This window comes from Archocentrus centrarchus, chromosome 19, assembly GCF_007364275.1.
Source record: "Archocentrus centrarchus isolate MPI-CPG fArcCen1 chromosome 19, fArcCen1, whole genome shotgun sequence".
NCBI classification, from domain to species: domain Eukaryota; kingdom Metazoa; phylum Chordata; class Actinopteri; order Cichliformes; family Cichlidae; genus Archocentrus; species Archocentrus centrarchus.
Genome location: NC_044364.1, coordinates 23019856 through 23038575, shown reverse-complemented (window position 1 = coordinate 23038575; position 18720 = coordinate 23019856). Strand labels below are relative to the sequence as shown.

The following is an 18720-nucleotide window of genomic DNA, read 5'->3' as shown; positions in this document are numbered from 1 at the left end:
TAAAATGTCTTCATGGTTCCTGCTTAAGTACAAACATCGCACGTGTGTTTCAGCTGCGGCCGTAAAACGTTTAAAAATGATGCGATAACTCAGTGCGTGCGTTTTCATTATTATCGTTATTATCCATCGCAGGCTAATCTATGACCTGACCAATGATCTTGGCATGAAATGACGACTCTTATAACGATCTCACGTTTGTTGTTGTGCCAAAACGACGCTGAACTCCAGTAACCCCGACTCGGTTTTTTGTGAGCGCATCCACCGAGTTGCTCCATCACTGGCTGAATCTGCGAGCCCTGCCTCTTTTCTCATTGGACTGTTGGGCCAAGCGGTTGTCAGCCCATGTGGCGTGGGCAGGCAGAGAGTGACACATTTAAATTCATCAGAGGAAAAAGATTCAATGAAGCACGGAGGCTAACGCCAAGCACAGAAAGCACAGCAGCAGCGCCGGTGGCAACTGAACGGAGCGGTACGACTCAAACAGGCGCTGAGCGGCTCCAGGTCGGAGTTTTTTCGGGAACATCCAAACAGTCTGCGCACAGGTAAGTCCGCTGACGGTACCTGCGGAGCCGGCTGCGGGGCCCGGCACTGTACTCCCCCTTCATCTCACATTACAGTCGACTCTGCTGCGCTGTTACATTAAACAGAAAAGAGTGCGTTACCTGCGGCACCTGAAATTTGCCTTCTGTCGGTGTTTCTTCTGCGTTGTGGTTGTGTTGGGCCTACATGCTGCAGCAACACGCAGCGTGTGTTTGAAGCTGTGCTGTGGGGTTGGCTGTTAACGAGCACGGTCACGCTAAATGAAGAAATGTTGAGGAAAACTATGCTAGAAAAATAGTTATCCAGCGGGCCTGAAGCGGAGCAGCCGCAGTCACAGACTCTGCTCAGACTTCATCACTCTGATTTTCCATGTTTACACTTGCGCAGTTTGGGATGCTACAACTGCGGATCCTACTGGGATGCAGGAAAACTTTGGGCCCGGGAGCAACCGGTCTCCCTCATGTGAAACCGGCTGAACCGGACTAAAGTGTCCGCTTACTGTGGATTACAGTAAATGGCCCAGCAGTGCACCTCTCCTAATGTGGTGCTGTCAGAGTGCGCAGGTTCATCCATCCATTCATTCATTCATCCACCCCACCCCCTCCCACCCTTTATCCCTTGTTTGGTGACCTGACCTCAGTGTGATAACAATGCGAATGACATTCATTTTTCCTACTCATGTTTTAGGCTCATCAGTCCTGCTGAAGTGGAGGTATATACACAGTACCAGTCAAAAGTTGTGTACCTGGATTCAATTCAGTTTTATTTATACAGCACCAAATCACAACAACAGTCGCTACAAGGCACTTTATATTGTAAGGTAAAGATCATACAGTAATGCAGAGAAAACCCAACAGTCAAATGCCCTCTGATGAGTAAGCACTTGGCGACAGTGGGAGGGAACAGCTCCCTTTTAAAAGAAACCTCCAGCAGAACCAGGCTCAGGGAGGGGCAGCCATCTGCTGTGACTAGTTGAGGGTGAGGGGAGGGAGACGGGACAAAAGACACACTGGAAGAGAGCCAGAAATTATTAATAACAATTATGATAATGGATTGTAGCTATACCATGGGGAGCTGCTTACTGTCCTTTAGATGGACTTGTACTGTATACTGTATATATGTTCCCAAGAAAATGCTAGTTAGACACTAACAGCAATACTAAGTGTAACTGTGAGCCAAGTCTTTTATTTCAGTCATCTTCTCAAGATTAACAGACTAATCCCATCAGTTTTTATAGGAGAACTTGATTAAAAAAACACACACACACAAACACTAGCTGTTGGCATGCAGGCATTCAGAGGCCTGGTTCCCCCTGAGTGATACAGTGCCACACTGACACTTTGTTCCGATGAACAGCAGCGACCAACACAGCGGATATCCATGGCTTCAGCTGTTGTTGCTACAGGTCACTGAACCTGATTGATATTCAGAGGTCTCCGGGCACCACATTGCTTCAGGCGTTAGCATTTCTATAGTGCTTTCTAGTCACTCAGACCCCTTTAAACTAGAAGCCACATTAACCATCCATTCATACAGTGCTTTATTCTATCCACTTCAAGCACTTCATCTGCCTCACATCCACATCCAGTTTCAAATCACTCATTAACCTGACATGCATGTGTTCGGACTGTGGGAGAAACCCACTCAGGCACAGAAAGAACCCGGCTCAGCTTCCCACCGGGAACCTGGCTGCTGTGAGGCGACTGCTAACCACGAGTGTCCTCATGATGGAAAAGTGGACCATTAAAATATAACAATATTTGTATAAACTTTGAATAAAATGAATACATTCATTCATGGCACTGTTTTAGAAAGGATCCACACATGACTTTTAGTGCCTGAAACCTCTGCAGACATGAATGTGTGGCAATCAGCTTCACAAAGGGAAACCTTTTAATAACAGCAGTATTATAACAGTGACTCACACAGGAGCACATAAGTGAAGAAGGTATGAAGGGTGACTTTGGGGCTTTCAGCTCGTGGGAAGGTGAAACTGATGTGGAAAGGAAATGAAATCCAGGAACAAGTTTTTCCTGTCATCTTAGTTCCAGTGTGGAGTAATTAAGGAAGCTGAGCAGACGGCATTATTGTTTGCTGCTGTGAAGATGGTGACAAGTTAGGTCTTGCTGTGGCATTTTGAAGAGTGAAATTCAGAGTCTTGACATAAAAGAATACGCTGGGGGAAAAGACCAGGAGGATATGCGATCAGTATAATTTGTAACTCATGAGGTGGGCAGACTGTCTGCAGTTACTGTGCAGCATAGCAGCCAGCGTGTAGTCAGCAAATCATCTCTGTGTGCCTGCAGCCATGTGTGTAATCTGGGTCAAGATCAGATAATGGACTGAAGAAGTTAGGTTAGATGTAATCCAAGGCCCGTTTATCCTGGAGTCCAAATCCCTTCAGCTCCTGAGCCTCAGAGAGGGTCAGTGTAGCCTGTCAGTGTTACTGATCCGTGTTTGCACTTCCACCTGATTTCCCTCATTATGCTGTAATGTTGAAGATGTCTGCGTTTTGTTGTTAGGCTTTGCTCACATTCAAGTCATCCATAAACATCTGTGCCATACAGTGAGGTATTACAGGCAATGAGCTTAATTTCACACAGTTGTGGAGGGCATGCCAAGCTGAACGCCATCTGGATCCAATCCGGATTGTGGATTTGCAGGCTGGGAAACTCCATTTAATGCATATTTTTGGCCTTATCTTAACAAAGGCACATCATCATCATTGGGTGCAGTAAAAGAATTCCAGCTTCATCAGTTTAAATTCAAAGTCATCTCTGCTGATGATGTAAGCTAACACTGACCACAAACACCACAGCTGCTCTGCAGCAGTCCAACACAGAGCTTTACTGTAAATTTACCACAGGGCAGCAGGCTAACCTGTTTATCCTGCACTAAACTGCAGTATTTTCATGCAACCTTTGAATAACGCAAAGTTAGTGTACCTCACTTTGTTTTGCAGGATGTTTCCCTCCATTTAGGCTCAGATTGGTTTGATGTTTGAAGGCGCAATGATGTGAAGTACAAACCTCCCCCAAAAAGTAACGAGCTTGTTTTGAAAATGTAAGGAGGAGAAAGTAAAAGTACAAAGTTGTCAGAAAAATAAAAACTCAAAGTACACATACCTGAAAATGCTACTTAAGTACATAAATGAAGTATTTGTACTTTGTTACTTCCCACCTCTGGTCACGTACAGTAACAGATGCAGCAGATTTTTTTTAAAAAACAACTTTGTGTTAACAGTTATCGTTTAGTTGTGTTACAAACATGAAAAGATCCACAAGTTTTTTTCAGTAACTGATTTTTACTCAAATGGGCTGCCAAAGATGGATCAGAAAAGTTAGTTTTATTGATCTCACACACACACACACACACACACTCTTTCTCTCTCTAGCTTTTGTTTTGTTTTTGTTTTTGTTTTGTGGGCGACTGTCCTGTCGTGCAGCCAGAGGTTCTGTACTGTGAGGTCATTGTGAGTTAGAGGACAGCATCGAGTAGTCTGACCTCCAGTATTGATCACGTTCATTATGTCTTTAAAATGCAGAATGTTTGTCACTGATTGGCTATGTCCTTTGTGTTTCAGTAATTCAGTATGGATGACATAGTCATAACTGGGATATCAGGCCGCTTGCCAGAGTCCAGTAACCTGGAGGAATTCTGGGAAAATCTTGTCAACGGTGTGGATATGGTAACAGAGGATAACCGGCGATGGACACCAGGTAAAACCTCCCATAAAGCTTCATTTAATCCTTTAGTTTAACTGTTTGTGGTCAGACATGCATTCCTGTGCCCTGTGCTGCAGTAATGTATTTATTGAATTACATTAAATCATATACAGTGACATCAACACATCTAATCCACAAACGGTCTGCGTACATTGTGCAGGTGTAGCGTTGCCTTGTGGTAGTTGCAGTCAGTGAGAATGAAATTGCCAAGAACTTGAGTTTATTAGAATTTGGTACATTTTAAGTTAAAATACCTAAAAATAACTAGTCTTCTGAAATGTGAGGTGGAGTGATACTCTTGGTACTGGCTGAGCCCGCTCAGGCACAGTTAGACTCATAGGTTGCTTTTTTTGTTGTTTTGTGAAACTACAGCTAAACTGAAAACTGTGTGTTTTGGACTTGACTGTAGCCGCTGTTGTTCCAGCCTCTCTGTCAGTACCTTGAAGCCACTTTTTTAGCTTGTACACTCCAAGCTGCTGGAGCAGTCTAGCACATCATGGCCGGGGTTCACCAACACATCAGCGGCCGTCAGTAAAACCTAATTAGAAACATTGTTTAGCCAAATCGTGCAGGGTGTGACTCCTGGTCACCGTGATGATTTTATTTAATTTTTTTGATTGTTTTCTCTATTTTAGCTTTTAGGTTTTATTCATTTTACTGGACTACTGTTGCTCTCAGTTACTCCACTTTACTACTTCTCCTTTTATTGATATGAATGTCTGGGTCTTAGAATTTTTAGTTGTCTGTTGTTGGTCTTAATCATCATCATTACTTTCTGTATGCATCCAACTTCTTGGTCTGATTATTTTTAGTGTCTGATTGTTACACTTTTTTATATTGGAGAACTGCTTTCCAGATGGTGCACAGCTTTACTCTGTGGATGGGAAAATTGTAATTTTTGCTTAAGAAGTACGACTCAAATCTGTAAGGAGGGAAAATTCTTCTGGGAATATTAGCTCCCTCTTTGGCTCAGTTTTGTCAAATTTAAGGAGTAGCACCTTTCTTTTGGTGTACAGAAAATGGATTTTTAAATTTCTGCATACACTGTAACCTGCTAGATGTCTGTGTTGTAAATCTCAGGAATAAGTGTTTATGAGATTGTGTGTTTGGTCAGTGAGCTGTAAACGAGCACTCAGCTCTTGTGAGGAACGATCTGGAAAGTAATGCTTCTCCTCCGTTGTTGTTATTCAAGGTCTGTACGGTCTTCCAAAGAGGAACGGTAAGCTGAAAGACATTAGCCAATTTGATGCAACCTTCTTTGGAGTCCACCCCAAACAGGCCAACAGCATGGACCCCCAGCTACGTCTCATGCTGGAGATTGCCTATGAGGCTATTGTCGATGGAGGTGAGAAAGCAAAAATGACTCAATTTTCTTTTTTCTTTTCAAACAGTGGTTTAGTTTAAAATCGGTCTGGCAATCTGAGTGAGACTACCTGCCAAGTAAATGTATTTTAAAAATGAATGTTGTGTTGCAGGACTGAATCCAGCCTCACTCCGTGGCAGTAAAACAGGCGTTTATATCGGTGTGAGCGGCTCTGAAGCTGGTGAGGCATTCAGCAGAGATCCAGAGGAGCTTCTGGGCTACAGCATGACCGGCTGCCAGCGTGCCATGTTGGCCAACAGACTGTCTTACTTCTTTGATTTCAGTGGTATATACACACACACACACACACACACACACACAGCTCAGCTTGTCTGTTGGTTTTCTCACTCGTTACAGGCCTTTGTGTGTTAATGTTCTTCTTTGGCTCCAGTTCTTCGAGGAGCTCGCAGTAGTGTTTTGTCTCACACCCATGTGTGTTTGTGGTGCAGTGGTGTCAAACTGGCCAAACACCACATCATTACCAAAGAGCTATTGAGTTATTTCAGGCTGAAATCAGCCCTCTGGTGTGGCTCAGGGTCAGATTTGATAATGTGTGTTATTACTGTTCATCAAAACTATTTTTTATGCATTTAAAAAAAAAAGTCAGGAAGACTTGGAAGAACTAAAGAAGTTTAAAAAAAAAATCCAATTATATAAAACAGAATCAGAGAAATTTTATGATCTCACATTGGTTTATCTTTCTTGCTGCAGTATGCAGTATTGTGAGTATGCAGTACTGCAGTAACCCCTCAGCAGCGCTCTCTGGTCTGGGGGAAACCTGGCTGGGGGGGGGCAGACAGCAGCCAGGAGTGCTGATTGTCTCTCCACATTAAAATGTTCATTTTCACAAATGAATTTTATAATCACATTTTGAATATTAGTTGGCTGCATTTGTATTTTTCTTTTTTTTTTTAATGGTTTTAAATGTTAGTTGGATGCTGAACCTGAAATGAATTTGGACGTCTGAACTAAAACGGTCTAAGCATGAACATTACTCACAGCCAGCAGTCTGTCTCACTTTTGTTCAATTCTGAATTATTACTGACTTCTTTTAAAATGAATTTTGTTTACTTTAGCATTTGTTTTTAATGAGATTCGTCTTCATAATTCGTTTATAGGATTGTCTCAGCAGCTGGTTGCTCAGTCCCGGTGATTTCTACTTTTGGTCACCTTGAGTTGTTCCACAGCATGTGGGTGTGCGTGCAGTATGTGGCATCTCGCTCTAATCCACCCTCATCACCTTTTCTTTCCAGGTCCCAGCACTGCCATAGATACAGCGTGCTCCTCGAGCTTGCTGGGTTTAGAAAATGCCTTCCATGCCATCCGCCAGGGCCACTGCGATGCCGCTTTGGTGGGGGGAGTGAACTTGCTTCTCAAGCCAAACACTTCAGTGCAGTTCATGAAACTGGGCATGCTCAGTCCTGAGGGGACCTGCAAGTCATTTGACGCTTCAGGTAAAATAAAATCATGGGAACATCGTTTGGTCTAAAAGGCATAACACGCCTTTTGACAGAATTAGTTTTGAAGCCTCTAAGTTGGAGCAGTGCTGATGCTCGACTGGTTGGTCGATGAATCGATTGCTGTTAAACACATATTATTCTTAGTGTCTTTAATAATATTCAGTAATGTGCAGCCTTTTCTATCACATTTGCCCATCTTTTATTCTAAAATTTCTCTCTTTGTACTTTCATGTATTAGGTGCACACGAGCACACTGCGTGGTTAAACCGTTACGTTTCTGTTGTCTGTCAGGAAATGGATACTGTCGGTCGGAGGCAGCAGTAGCAGTGCTGCTGACTAAACGATTGATGGCTAAAAGGGTCTATGCAACAGTGGTCAATGCAGGAAACAACACAGATGGATACAAAGAACAAGGTATGGTGGTCCAGTAAAAGCATTAAAAGTTCTATGCTACGATGCACGAGTACTACATCCCGAGAAAACATGTCAGCACTTGTGGTGATTGTAAATATAAACACTATTAAAGATCAGCAAATATTGTTTGTTTATGGGGGTTAGTTGTAGCCAGAGATGCTAGATATGGTGAGAGAAAAGTCGAATATCAAGGTGCACCTTTCTTTAAGCGCTGTTCTCAGTGAGCAGAGGGGAGCAGTGCACTGACTGGAGGAACGGTTTTGTTTATCGGTCTTATGTCACACATTCGCTCAGGTGTAACATTTCCTTCTGGTGAGATGCAGCAGAGGCTGGTTCGCTCACTCTACCAAGAGGCCAAGATAACTCCTGAGCAGGTGGAATACATCGAAGCCCACGGCACAGGAACAAAGGTCAGTGCACGCAGCAGTCTTGCTTCTTAATCGCACCTATAGCCTGGTTGTAGTGCTACTTTTCACGAGACAAACAGCTGATGAGACAGAAAGATGGACACTGATAAAATTAGGCTTTTATTTCTAAAACATAAACCATCCAACATCCGTCTAATGTTACCCACCAGATACATCTTCCATCTACACCCCCATCTCTGCTCTCTCCATGCAGGTCGGGGACCCACAGGAGGTGAATGGGATTGTCAGTGTGTTCTGTGAATCAAAGCGAGAGCCTTTGCTTATTGGCTCCACCAAGTCCAACATGGGTCATCCAGAACCAGCCTCTGGTCTGGCTGCCCTGGCAAAGGTAAGGGGAACAGCACGCTGAAGATTTGAAACATTTCTTTACCTGAAAATGTTTTTTTCATTGATGTTTTCACACAATGTAAGAATAAAGTCAAACAACTGGATTTAAGGCAAACTGTTAGACATGCTCCTGGAAGACATACATGGTTTGTTCATATTAAAAGAAGATCGATGTGATTGATGGGAAAAATGAGCCAGTAAACTTCACAAGGCAAATTATTTATAATCTTTTTAGTAAATATTAAATAAATGTATGCTCAATTTAAAGGTAAAAGCAGAGAAAGAAGCTAGCTCAGCAGTACTCCATGAACTGAATTGAGTTCATTGTCATTATTAAGAGAATCTGAATGCAAGAAACAATATCAAAAACCAAGATTGAATGGCTATGATCTTCAGTCTTTTAATTAATACTGCCTCTAAAACGCATAAAAGCATGTAGTGGAAGGAACACTTCTGAAAGTCAGTGAGCAGTAAACACAATAAGAAAGAAACTGTGTGGTTTGCTGTCAGCACGGTCTAAAGGTCAGTGTCTGTGATGGTTTTGCTCTGATGAGCATCAGTAACAAATATAGATTCTCAGAGCATCTTCACACCTGTAGTTCATTTAAACTGGTCCAAATCATTTGATGAGTTTGTAAACTTGTGCTTTGGTTTCTTATCGTACAAATAAAAATCCAAGTGAACTCTAAGCAAACTGCAATGTTCAGTTCACTTATTGGCTGGATATGTCCGGGGCAGTAGCAACAAAAGCAAATACAGGAAGAAGGTGCTGTGCTCTGGCCTCATTTCGCAGCTAGTTGCTAGCCCGTACTGACCTTTGCACTTCTACAGTATCCTGCCGCATCCCAGAATGCAAAGCACATCTGCTTATAGGAAGATATTTAGCTCAAACTTGCAACATACAGCAGGTAGTTGGGCCAGGTTGTGTTCAGAATCAAAGGGGTCTCCGTGTGGCTGTTTTGGTCCACACCCAGGTGTGATTACCATGTTTACAACTGCACAAACCAACCAGAGTTTGATTTAAATGGGCCACACACTGCAGGTGGAAAACACCCTTAGACTCAACTTTGCTCCTTGATTTCTCTTTGGGCAGAAAACAATTTTTCCACAAGGTTTAGGAGTGTGTTTGTATGACTTTTTGACCATTCTTCCATAAGTGCATTTGTGAGGTCAGACAGAGAGAGAGAGAGAGCGAGAAGTGTGATTCGTTTCTCCAGAGAACACGTCTGTACTGCTCTAGAGTACAGTGGCAGTGTGCTTTACACCACTGCATCCAATGCTTTACATTGCGCTTGGTGATGTAAGGCTTGGATGCAGCTCTTCAGCCATCAAAACCCACTCCATGAAGCTTTCCATGCATTGTTCTTGAGCTAATCTGAAGGCCACATGAAATTTGGAGGTCTCTAGCAATTGAAAGTTGGCGACCTCTGCGTGCTATGAGCCTCGGGGTCCTCTGACCCCACTCTGTCATTTTACATGGTTCACCACTTTGCAGCTGAGTCACTTTTGGCAATATAGTGTATCTCCAATGCTCTGCAAGAGTTGGTTTGCAGAATATGCATTTTCCTGCTTCAGTGCCACATAAGTTTGACAGTCATCAGCATAAAAATGTAATGTAATGTCGTGTCTTCTGAGAATTAATCCAATGGGAAGTAGGTACAGCGAGAAGAGAAGAGGGCCAAGTATAGAGCCTTGAGTCCCTCCACATGAAACCCTTCCCTAGTTCCCTCACATGCTCTTTTGAATGTTTTTATAACTATGACTTAAAATTTTAGTAATTTTTAAGTAATCATTATTAAACTCTTGGTCATGTATTTTATCTGACATGTAGGTGTTACTTTCTTTGGAACGAGGAGTCTGGGCCCCCAACTTGCATTTCAATAATCCTAACCCTGACATTCCCGCCCTCACTGATGGTCGGGTTCAAGTCGTTGACCGGCCCATTCCCACTCGAGGAGGGATTGTAGGGATCAACTCTTTTGGATTTGGAGGTTCAAATGTTCATGTCATCCTTCGTCCTGCTGAGAAAACGACTGCCTCAGCTTTGCCCGGGAGGCTTCCCAGGGTGCTTCAGGCCTGTGGGCGCACGGAGACCGCAGTGAACTCCATACTTCAGAAGGGGAAGGAACACAGTACAGATGACACATTCCTGTCTCTGCTGAATGAAGTGTCAGGAATCCCCACTGCCAGCATGCCATACCGAGGCTACGCTCTGATTGGCGCTCAGAGTGACGTCGTGGAAGTGCAGCAGGCGCAGGCCGCTGCCAGACAACTTTGGTACATTTGTTCAGGTGAGTGATTATACATGATCAAAAAGAAAATTCAAAAGAGATTTCAGTTCAAATCATAATTGTTTGCATTTATTACTTCTATAAATTATAGAAAGATAGTTACAGTTTTTAGAAAGCTGGCAGATTTTGAAATTGATGATTGGATTAATGGTGGAACGAGAGTATAAAGGAAATTCAATCCACTGCAGAATAACAAAGCTACACTATAATTTAAGTGTAATATGACGTTTAACACCTTGAGGTGACTGTCGTCATTTGGCGCTATATAAATAAAAATTGAACTGAAGTGAATTGAATTTGGATGGGTGAGTGCGTGAATACTTTTGGCAATATAATGCATCTCACCCCCACGGCTGTACTAATTGCACAGTATGTTCAGGCCATTTACAGAGCAGATGTGTTGTGGAATCTCTCTTTCTAGTGGCAATGCCTATTTTAGTGTTAGGATTGTGGTCTTCAGCTTATGGACGCAGCACAGCAATATGAAACAAGGTTTGTGGAACATTAGTAATGAGACTCAGTGCTGCTGCTGAGCATCCACCAGCAGGCCTGGAAAAAATGAAATACAGTACTGGTGTTTTATTTTAATTTAATTTAATTTCTGAATCTGAATCAAGTCTATATAAAAATGAACACATATACACCCCATGTTTTAAAAAACTGAAAGTCTATGTGCAGCAGGTGTCCCCAGCAGCTAATAACACGCTGCTCAGTTTTTGCAGAAGTGGACACAGTGAAAGCAGTCCAGGCTTTTTCAGTGAAAACACATTTAATTTTGAACTGTTCACTAAATGTAGACACATTGCTACATTAAGATGGATGACAATTTATTGTGTTAACAGGTATGGGAACACAGTGGGCAGGCATGGGTCGTAGTCTTATGCAGCTGCCAGACTTCAGAGACTCCATTCTGCGGTCAGATTCAGCGCTGGAGGAGACCGGCCTGGTCGTGTCTCGTCTGCTCATGGAGGCTGAGGACGGCACTTTTGAAGACACTGTTCATGCCTTTGTTGGTCTTGCTGCTGTACAGGTACAGTATTGCTGTGTTCAAGGGCAAAGTGAAATCATTTTTAATGTGCACTTTTAGTGAAGAGCTTTTCTTTTGTGGCGCTCTAAATATTTTGACCTCACTGGTCTGGCTTCTAGGCCTTCTCAATGTATTTCCTGCAGCCTCACGCACATAGTCACCCTTTACTGTGGCACAAATTGTAGTCGGGTTTTGAAGCTGAATGTTGACTGACTGAACATATGAAGTCCAGGAAAGCTGCTGAGACCCTCGTGACAAAACTCAGGCAAGCCATACCTGAGGCGAGCGTATAAGCCCATTCCTGAAGCATTTAGGGTTCGGAGCACTGACATTTTGCCCATCTCAACCCTGCTAAAGTGCACTCTGTTCCCAAAACACTGGCCAATGTTTTGGGATTTACAGACTCATATTTAGATATTAAACATGTCCTGATTCTTCTTGAATCTCACCTGTAAACACCCCATCCAACCATAAATGTTTGATGCAAATTTCCTCATGAATGTTTATGCATAGAAATAAAGCTGCTGGTCAACTGATAGCCCTGAATACTGCAAACAAGAAGCGGGTTCATATTCCCCACCTCACCAGGAGAGGGAGAGAGAGAGAGAGTGCCGATTTGACTCCAGAACTGTTGGAATGAAACGCTCGGCTGTATACATGTAACCTTTGGCTATGCCCAGGTCACTATATGCTGTTAAGGCAAAGTACTAGTGCAACATGCAGTGAGTTAACCAAACAAGGCAAAAAAGAGTAATCACAAATCCTCATGTCTCTGCTTGCTCTGTGCTTCATCTCCCGGCAGATCGCTCAGATTGATCTGCTCACCAAGCTGGGTCTGCAGCCCGATGGCATCGTAGGACACTCAGTGGGAGAGCTGGCCTGCGGCTATGCTGACGGGTCCCTCAGTCACAGTGAGGCCATCCTGGCTGCCTACTGGAGAGGCCGTTGCATTAAGGAGGCCAAACTTCCCCCAGGTGGCATGGCTGCAGTTGGTAAGTGAGACTGCATTTATTCTTCCAGGAGGAGCCTGGAAGAAACAAAAATAAATATTTAGCTGCACAAACATGCCTGTAGCATCATACTTTGGACGGGCGCTTCTCAGCAACATGGATCACAAGAGAGTTGAAGGGAGACTGAATGCAGCCTGATACGGTGGAGTATTTGAGACAAATCTGCTCTGTTAGGGCAGCTGTTCACCTTTCAACAGTTAGTTCAGCAGTAAACCAAGGCACACAGCCTGGAAAGAGCCTGATAGGTTTTGGAACAAGTCTTTGACTTTCCTTGAGTGGTCCAGTTCTGACTCTCCCAGTCGCTACAGAACATGTGAGATTTAAAGGTGGCTGTTAAAAAGCTTCTGGCAGTGCTTTTTGATAAGAGAGGACTAAAAGCTCTTATACTTATTCTAATGAATGCATGCTTCTTTGTTTTTTGTTGCCTTTGTGCTGTCTGTGTTGCAGGGCTGACCTGGCAGGAGTGTATAGCTCAGTGTCCTCAGGGAGTGGTTCCAGCCTGCCACAATGCTGAGGACACAGTCACCATCTCCGGTCCTCAGGTCACACAGTTTCTTGGTTACTTATTTGTCTTTTATTTAAATTCCATTTAAAGCTTAAATTTCACACAGTCTGACAGCTCAAGCTGCTTTAAGGCTGAAAGATTTATTTTTGCACAATTTGGAAATTGTTCCTAGAAGTAGCGGTGCTAGCTATTTTTTGATGTCCAAAACTCCTCTTGACTTTGTAAGCAGCATTTAATTCACTCATTTATTTTGAGTGATGGCAAAATGCAATAACTTAATTTTTAGGTACATTCAGCTGAATGGATAAATCTCTGTCACTGGACAGTGATAGAAATGCATGTAGTGCTTGCTAATAAATATGTGTAGGGTTTAAGAATTGGCAGCTTGGCCGATGAACTAACTTGCATGTGTATAACATGAACAAGCTGTAATGTATCAGGTTAATAGGATTTATCTTAGACGGTCCTTTAATCTCAGACATGTTTCAGCTTCTGTAATAAAATGCAGCACTGGGAACAGTCTGCTGTCGGTCACTTTCAGCAGCGCTGCTGCTTCGCTCTGATCGCCGGCAGTGTGCCACTCACTGCTTCATGAAGTCCTGTTATTATCTGAGTGTTTCGCCAACACCATCTTGGTGTTTTGAAACTGGATGTGATGCAGGAGGTTTGGATCTGACTCAATGCATTGTTATCACACTACTAGAAACAGGTGGACTTTAAGGTTCAGTCCCACACCTGCAGTTTAGATGGCTAAAATATGGCTAAATATTAAGACATTTTTAAAATACTGGACAGCAGCTGGAATGACAACTAGTAAGAAAAGCACAGTAATTGACCAACAGCTGGTTAACAAGCATTGAAGGAACTCTGTGAATGATACCATGATGATGCTTTGAGCTATGTAAAAATAAAGTGATGTTGAACAGAGTAACAGCACCTCTGCTGACTTCTTTCCTCGATGCAGAGCCATGTTTTAACAGCTGTGGTATGTCTGACCTTTCAGGAAGCAGTCAGTGCATTTGTATCCAAGTTAAAAGAGCAAGGAGTGTTTGCAAAGGAGGTGCGCAGTGCCGGGGTCGCTTTCCACTCCTACTACATGGCCTCCATCGCTCCAGCCCTGCTCGCAGCTCTGAAGAAGGTACGTTGCCCTGCTGCGTTTGAGGTGCGTGCAGCAGTCACAGCTGCTGCCTCACTATATTCTCATTTCAGCAGAATCAGGGCTTTGGCTGCTACAACTTCTGTTATTCTTTGCTAAACTTACTAGGAATTCACAATATTTGTATCATCAGTGTAACTATAGGAACTAATTTATGCAGACTAGTTGTTTTTGTGCAGTTTATTAATAAACTCGTCATGTCATTGTAGGTGATCAAGGAGCCACAGAAGCGCTCGTCACGCTGGGTGAGCACCAGCATCCCTCAGTCTGAGTGGGACTCTCCTTTGGCTCTGTACAGCTCAGCTGAATACCATGTCAACAACCTCGTGAGCCCCGTGCTGTTCCAGGAGGGCCTGAGTCTGGTGCCCGAAAACGCCGTGGTGGTGGAAATAGCACCTCATGCTCTGCTGCAGGTATGCTGAGAGTACTGTTCAGTACTGTTCAGTGCTGTTCAGTGCTGTTCAGTGCCACTGAACCACTTAGCCTCTGAGTGCAGCTGAAAAGTTTAAGGGCTATAGCCAGCAAATATCTAGACCTAGAGTTCAGTTTCTGTCTGCCAGCCATTGCTTATAAATATAAAATGTATTTAAAATTGAATTAAAAAAGGAAACCATCCTCACAGAATATCCGATGTTATCTCATGTGTTGCATACGGATGTTAACCAGCATGCAGTCACAGACTTCACTTTTCATCATTTCTGTTCTGAAAATGAAAGTTGATAAACTGTTGAATTTTTAAAATTTTATAATATTTGCCAATAAGCTGTTCAGAGTTATCTCTAACTGAACTTCAGCAAAAACAGTTGCCAATATAAAACTCCTGAACGTTGAATGGAGCAATTAAATGTGCACGGCCTGCAGGTGGTGCCATCGAAGAAAATTCTTGGGATGAAGAATCATTGTTTTAAAACAGTATGGTCACTGTTATGACTTTTGTATTTATTTTTTCTGTATATATTCAGTGGTGCATTTTTTTCCCCACAGGCCATCCTCAAGCGTAGCCTGAAGCCCACATGTTCGGTCATCCCCTTGATGAAGAGAGGCCACGCCAACAACCTCGAGTTTTTCCTCTCAAATATTGGAAAAATCTTCATGAATGGGTGAGTTAGTGCCTCACTCAGGTTTCATTTAGTGACCTATGCTGCACGAAGTCTTTGTAGTGACAGCTGCTGTCCTCCTCTCCCCTTTTCCCACTCACTCACATGATTCTTTTAATGCACCTCTGTAGCATCAATGTGGATGGCAATGGCCTGTGCCCAGGTGTGAACTACCCTGTGCCAGCTGGTACTCCAATGATCTCCCCCTTAGTGCAGTGGGACCATAGCCAGACGTGGGATATCCCAAAGGCTGAAGATTTTCTGTCTGGCTCAGGAGGATCCAGTTCTGCGATCATCTATAACATTGGTAAGAAGTCCACTTGTATCATAATAATAACAAATAAATAATTAATTATTTATTAGGAATTGATTAATTATTTCTATGGTGTCTAACTCATCTTTGACCAACAACAGACATAAACCCAGAGTCTGCAGACCACTATCTTATTGGACATAGCATCGATGGGCGTGTCCTCTACCCAGCGACTGGTTACCTGGTGCTGGCCTGGCGTACCTTGGTGAGAAGTCTAGGGGTTGTCATGGATTCCACAGCTGTAACCTTTGAGGATGTGACTATGCACAGGGCGACCATCCTGTCAAACACTAGTGAGTATAGCAGCATGGCGGAGCAGTGGGGTTCTGATGATGTTTGATGGCTGTGACTCAGGATGTTGGTAGTTTGATTTCTGGCTGCTCCACACTGTGTGTCAATGCATTTTTGGGCAAAATGCTGAACCCCAACTTGCTCCCGATACGTTGATCAGAGTGTGGTTGTGTGTGAATGTCAGGGGTCAAAGGGTAGTTATAGGAAAGTCAATGAATCCAAAACACCTGCTCAGTGGTGCTCTTGTCAGTTTAATCTGAACTATGGAGTCAAACTGTTTTTTATTTGTTTTTCATATTACATTTGAGTTGTTCATGGTTTGTTTTAAATTGACATGCAAATCTTATTATTTTTTTTTTGTGAATTATTTTGTGTTGTTATACACTTTGTAACCCTGTTTCTGATACGCGCTGTAAGATTTAAGCTTCATTGTTCTGGTTGTTGTTATTGATGTAGATTAAGCTGTTTGCTGTCTTTTCTTCGCAGGTGTCCAGTTAGAGGTGCGTCTCATGCCCGTCACCAGAATGTTTGAGGTTTCAGAGAATGGAAACCTCGCTGTCAGTGGTAGGTATTTGTACATTTCAGAAGAAGACAGCGATTTACGAACAGTTTGATTTCAGACAGGCCTTCCAATAAAAAGCCTAAAGTTTGTCAATCATTTAAAGCTGATTTTGTAATTGAAGATCAAACATACACAACATGCAAAGAAAGTTTTTTTTTTTTTTTTTTAATTTTTTCAAATATGTATTTTTATTTAACCCTTTAACAGCAGGCCATCGCAGCTGAAGTGCCCGTTACTTGACCTCAATAGCGGGGAACAGCTGATTGAGACATGGCATATCAGCGCGTAGTCGGCTGATCAAAGGAATGTTGATCAGCTGGCTTTTTATCGTAACTCTGCAACCATTTGTCCTATTGAAAAAAATGCAAACGGTACCTGAAAGCCCAGAAATTGCACATCACAGCGATATAGGGGTATTACGGTATTTGTTACCGGAAGTCCGTGAATGGTGGCACTTTTGAAGTATGTTGTGCCACGGCCGATGCATTCGGCGTAAAAGGGTTAACACTGATATCTGATCAGCCAGTCACATAACAGCAAGTCAGTGAATTTAGATATGTAGATATGGTGCCAGACGGGCTGGTTTGAGTGTTTCTGAAACTGCTGATCTGCTGGGATTTTTCCATTTTTTTGGACCATTCAACATAAACCATCTCTCAAGTTTACAGAAGATGGTCCGAAAAAAGAGAAAGTGCCTGGTAAGAAGCAGCAGCTGCTTCGAGCAGAAAGGAAGATGACAAGAACTCATGTAGCTATTCATTACAACCAAGAAGAGCATCTCTGAAAGTGCAACATGTTGAACCTTGAAGCGGATGCTACAGCAGCAGAAGACCACAGCGGTTGCCGCTCCTGTCAGCTAAGAAAAGGAAAAGGTGGCTACAGTTTACACAGGCTCACCAAAACTGAACGACAGAAGACTGGAAATTTTTTTTTGTTTGTTTTTTCCTGGTCTGATGAGTCTCAATTTCTGCTGCGGTGTCCGGATATTAGGGTCAGAATTTAGTGTAAACAACATGAAAGCATCGATCCATCCCACCTTGTATCCACAGTTCAGGCTGTGGGTGTGATGGTGTGGGGGATGTTGTCTTGGCACACTTTGTGCTACTTAGTACCAACTGAATATGATTTAAATGCCACAGCCTTCCTGAGGTGCTGTTGCTGACCATGTCCATCTACCAGCAGGATCAAATCATCTCAAGCTGGTTTCTTGAACATGACAGTGAGTTCACTGTAGTCAAATGGCCTCCACAGTTACCAGGTCTCAGTCTGATAGAGCACCTTTGGAATGTGGTGGAACGGGAGATTGGCGTCACGGATGTGCAGCCAACAGATCTGCAGCAACTGTGTGATGTTATCATGTCGGTATGAGCCAAAGTGTCATTCAGAATGGCACTGCTTGACTTTTGATGAACACTACATGAATTTGGTGAAGAGAAAACTGTAAAATGACTTCAGGCTGTGCTTCTGAAATGCTCCCCTGGTGATTTGAAGCAATATGAAGAATGGAACAAAACTCTGGTGTCACAGGCAACCAGCTGGTGTATTCTTAGGGTCAGCGTCAAGCACAGTATACAAGTTTGTTTTTCTTACATTTGCGCTTAGACAGTAAATGAGTAAGGGTCTGAAGACTCTGTTCCTGTGAATCTGTCTCTCATTCCACAAATTGTTTTCAGGTAAGGTGAGCATTCTGGAGGATGCAGCCCTCGAGTCGTTCCATAGTGAGATAAGTCGGCAAGCTGCCTCCATCACTGACCCCTCAAAGAAGCTTAAGGCACAAGAGATCTACAAAGAGCTCCGACTGCGAGGTTATGACTATGGGAAGACCTTTCAGGGGATTTTGGAGTCAAACACAACAGGTAACAGTATGTTTGTTACTTTGAAAGTTTTTTGTGTGTGTGTATATTTAAAATCTATCGTGTGTAGTAATCTGAAGCATTATTTTTCTGACTGGCCTCTGTAATCTGGTTCTTCTTAGCAGACAGTGGGAAGCTGGAATGGACGGGAAACTGGGTGACATTTCTGGACACCATGCTGCAGATGATTGTAGTGGGGCTGCCGGGTGGTAGTTTGCGTTTGCCAACCAGAATCCGCTCAGTGTGCATTGATCCAGCTGTACACCTCGAAAAAGTCTTCGAGTACACTGAAGGAAAGCAAGGTGTGTTTTACTCGTTCATTTATGCAATATGCATGTAATATGAAACAATAGGGACT

At 43.1% G+C, this 18720-nt stretch overlaps 1 protein-coding gene across 1 annotated transcript in view; it reads left to right on the top strand.

The window, feature by feature from the left end:
- The first annotated feature begins 317 nt into the window (after positions 1-317).
- The window catches only part of fasn (fatty acid synthase), a 34273-nt gene continuing 15870 nt past the window's right edge, over positions 318-18720 (top strand). Inside the window, 20 exon segments of the mRNA XM_030754641.1 lie at positions 318-542; positions 4124-4259; positions 5458-5610; positions 5741-5914; positions 6882-7082; positions 7380-7502; positions 7797-7912; positions 8124-8258; positions 10089-10548; positions 11391-11578; positions 12378-12567; positions 13033-13127; positions 14094-14228; positions 14456-14659; positions 15231-15346; positions 15475-15650; positions 15758-15949; positions 16434-16511; positions 18183-18365; positions 18485-18664. Coding sequence (XP_030610501.1) covers positions 4133-4259; positions 5458-5610; positions 5741-5914; positions 6882-7082; positions 7380-7502; positions 7797-7912; positions 8124-8258; positions 10089-10548; positions 11391-11578; positions 12378-12567; positions 13033-13127; positions 14094-14228; positions 14456-14659; positions 15231-15346; positions 15475-15650; positions 15758-15949; positions 16434-16511; positions 18183-18365; positions 18485-18664 — 3226 coding nt within the window. The 5' untranslated portion in view covers positions 318-542; positions 4124-4132.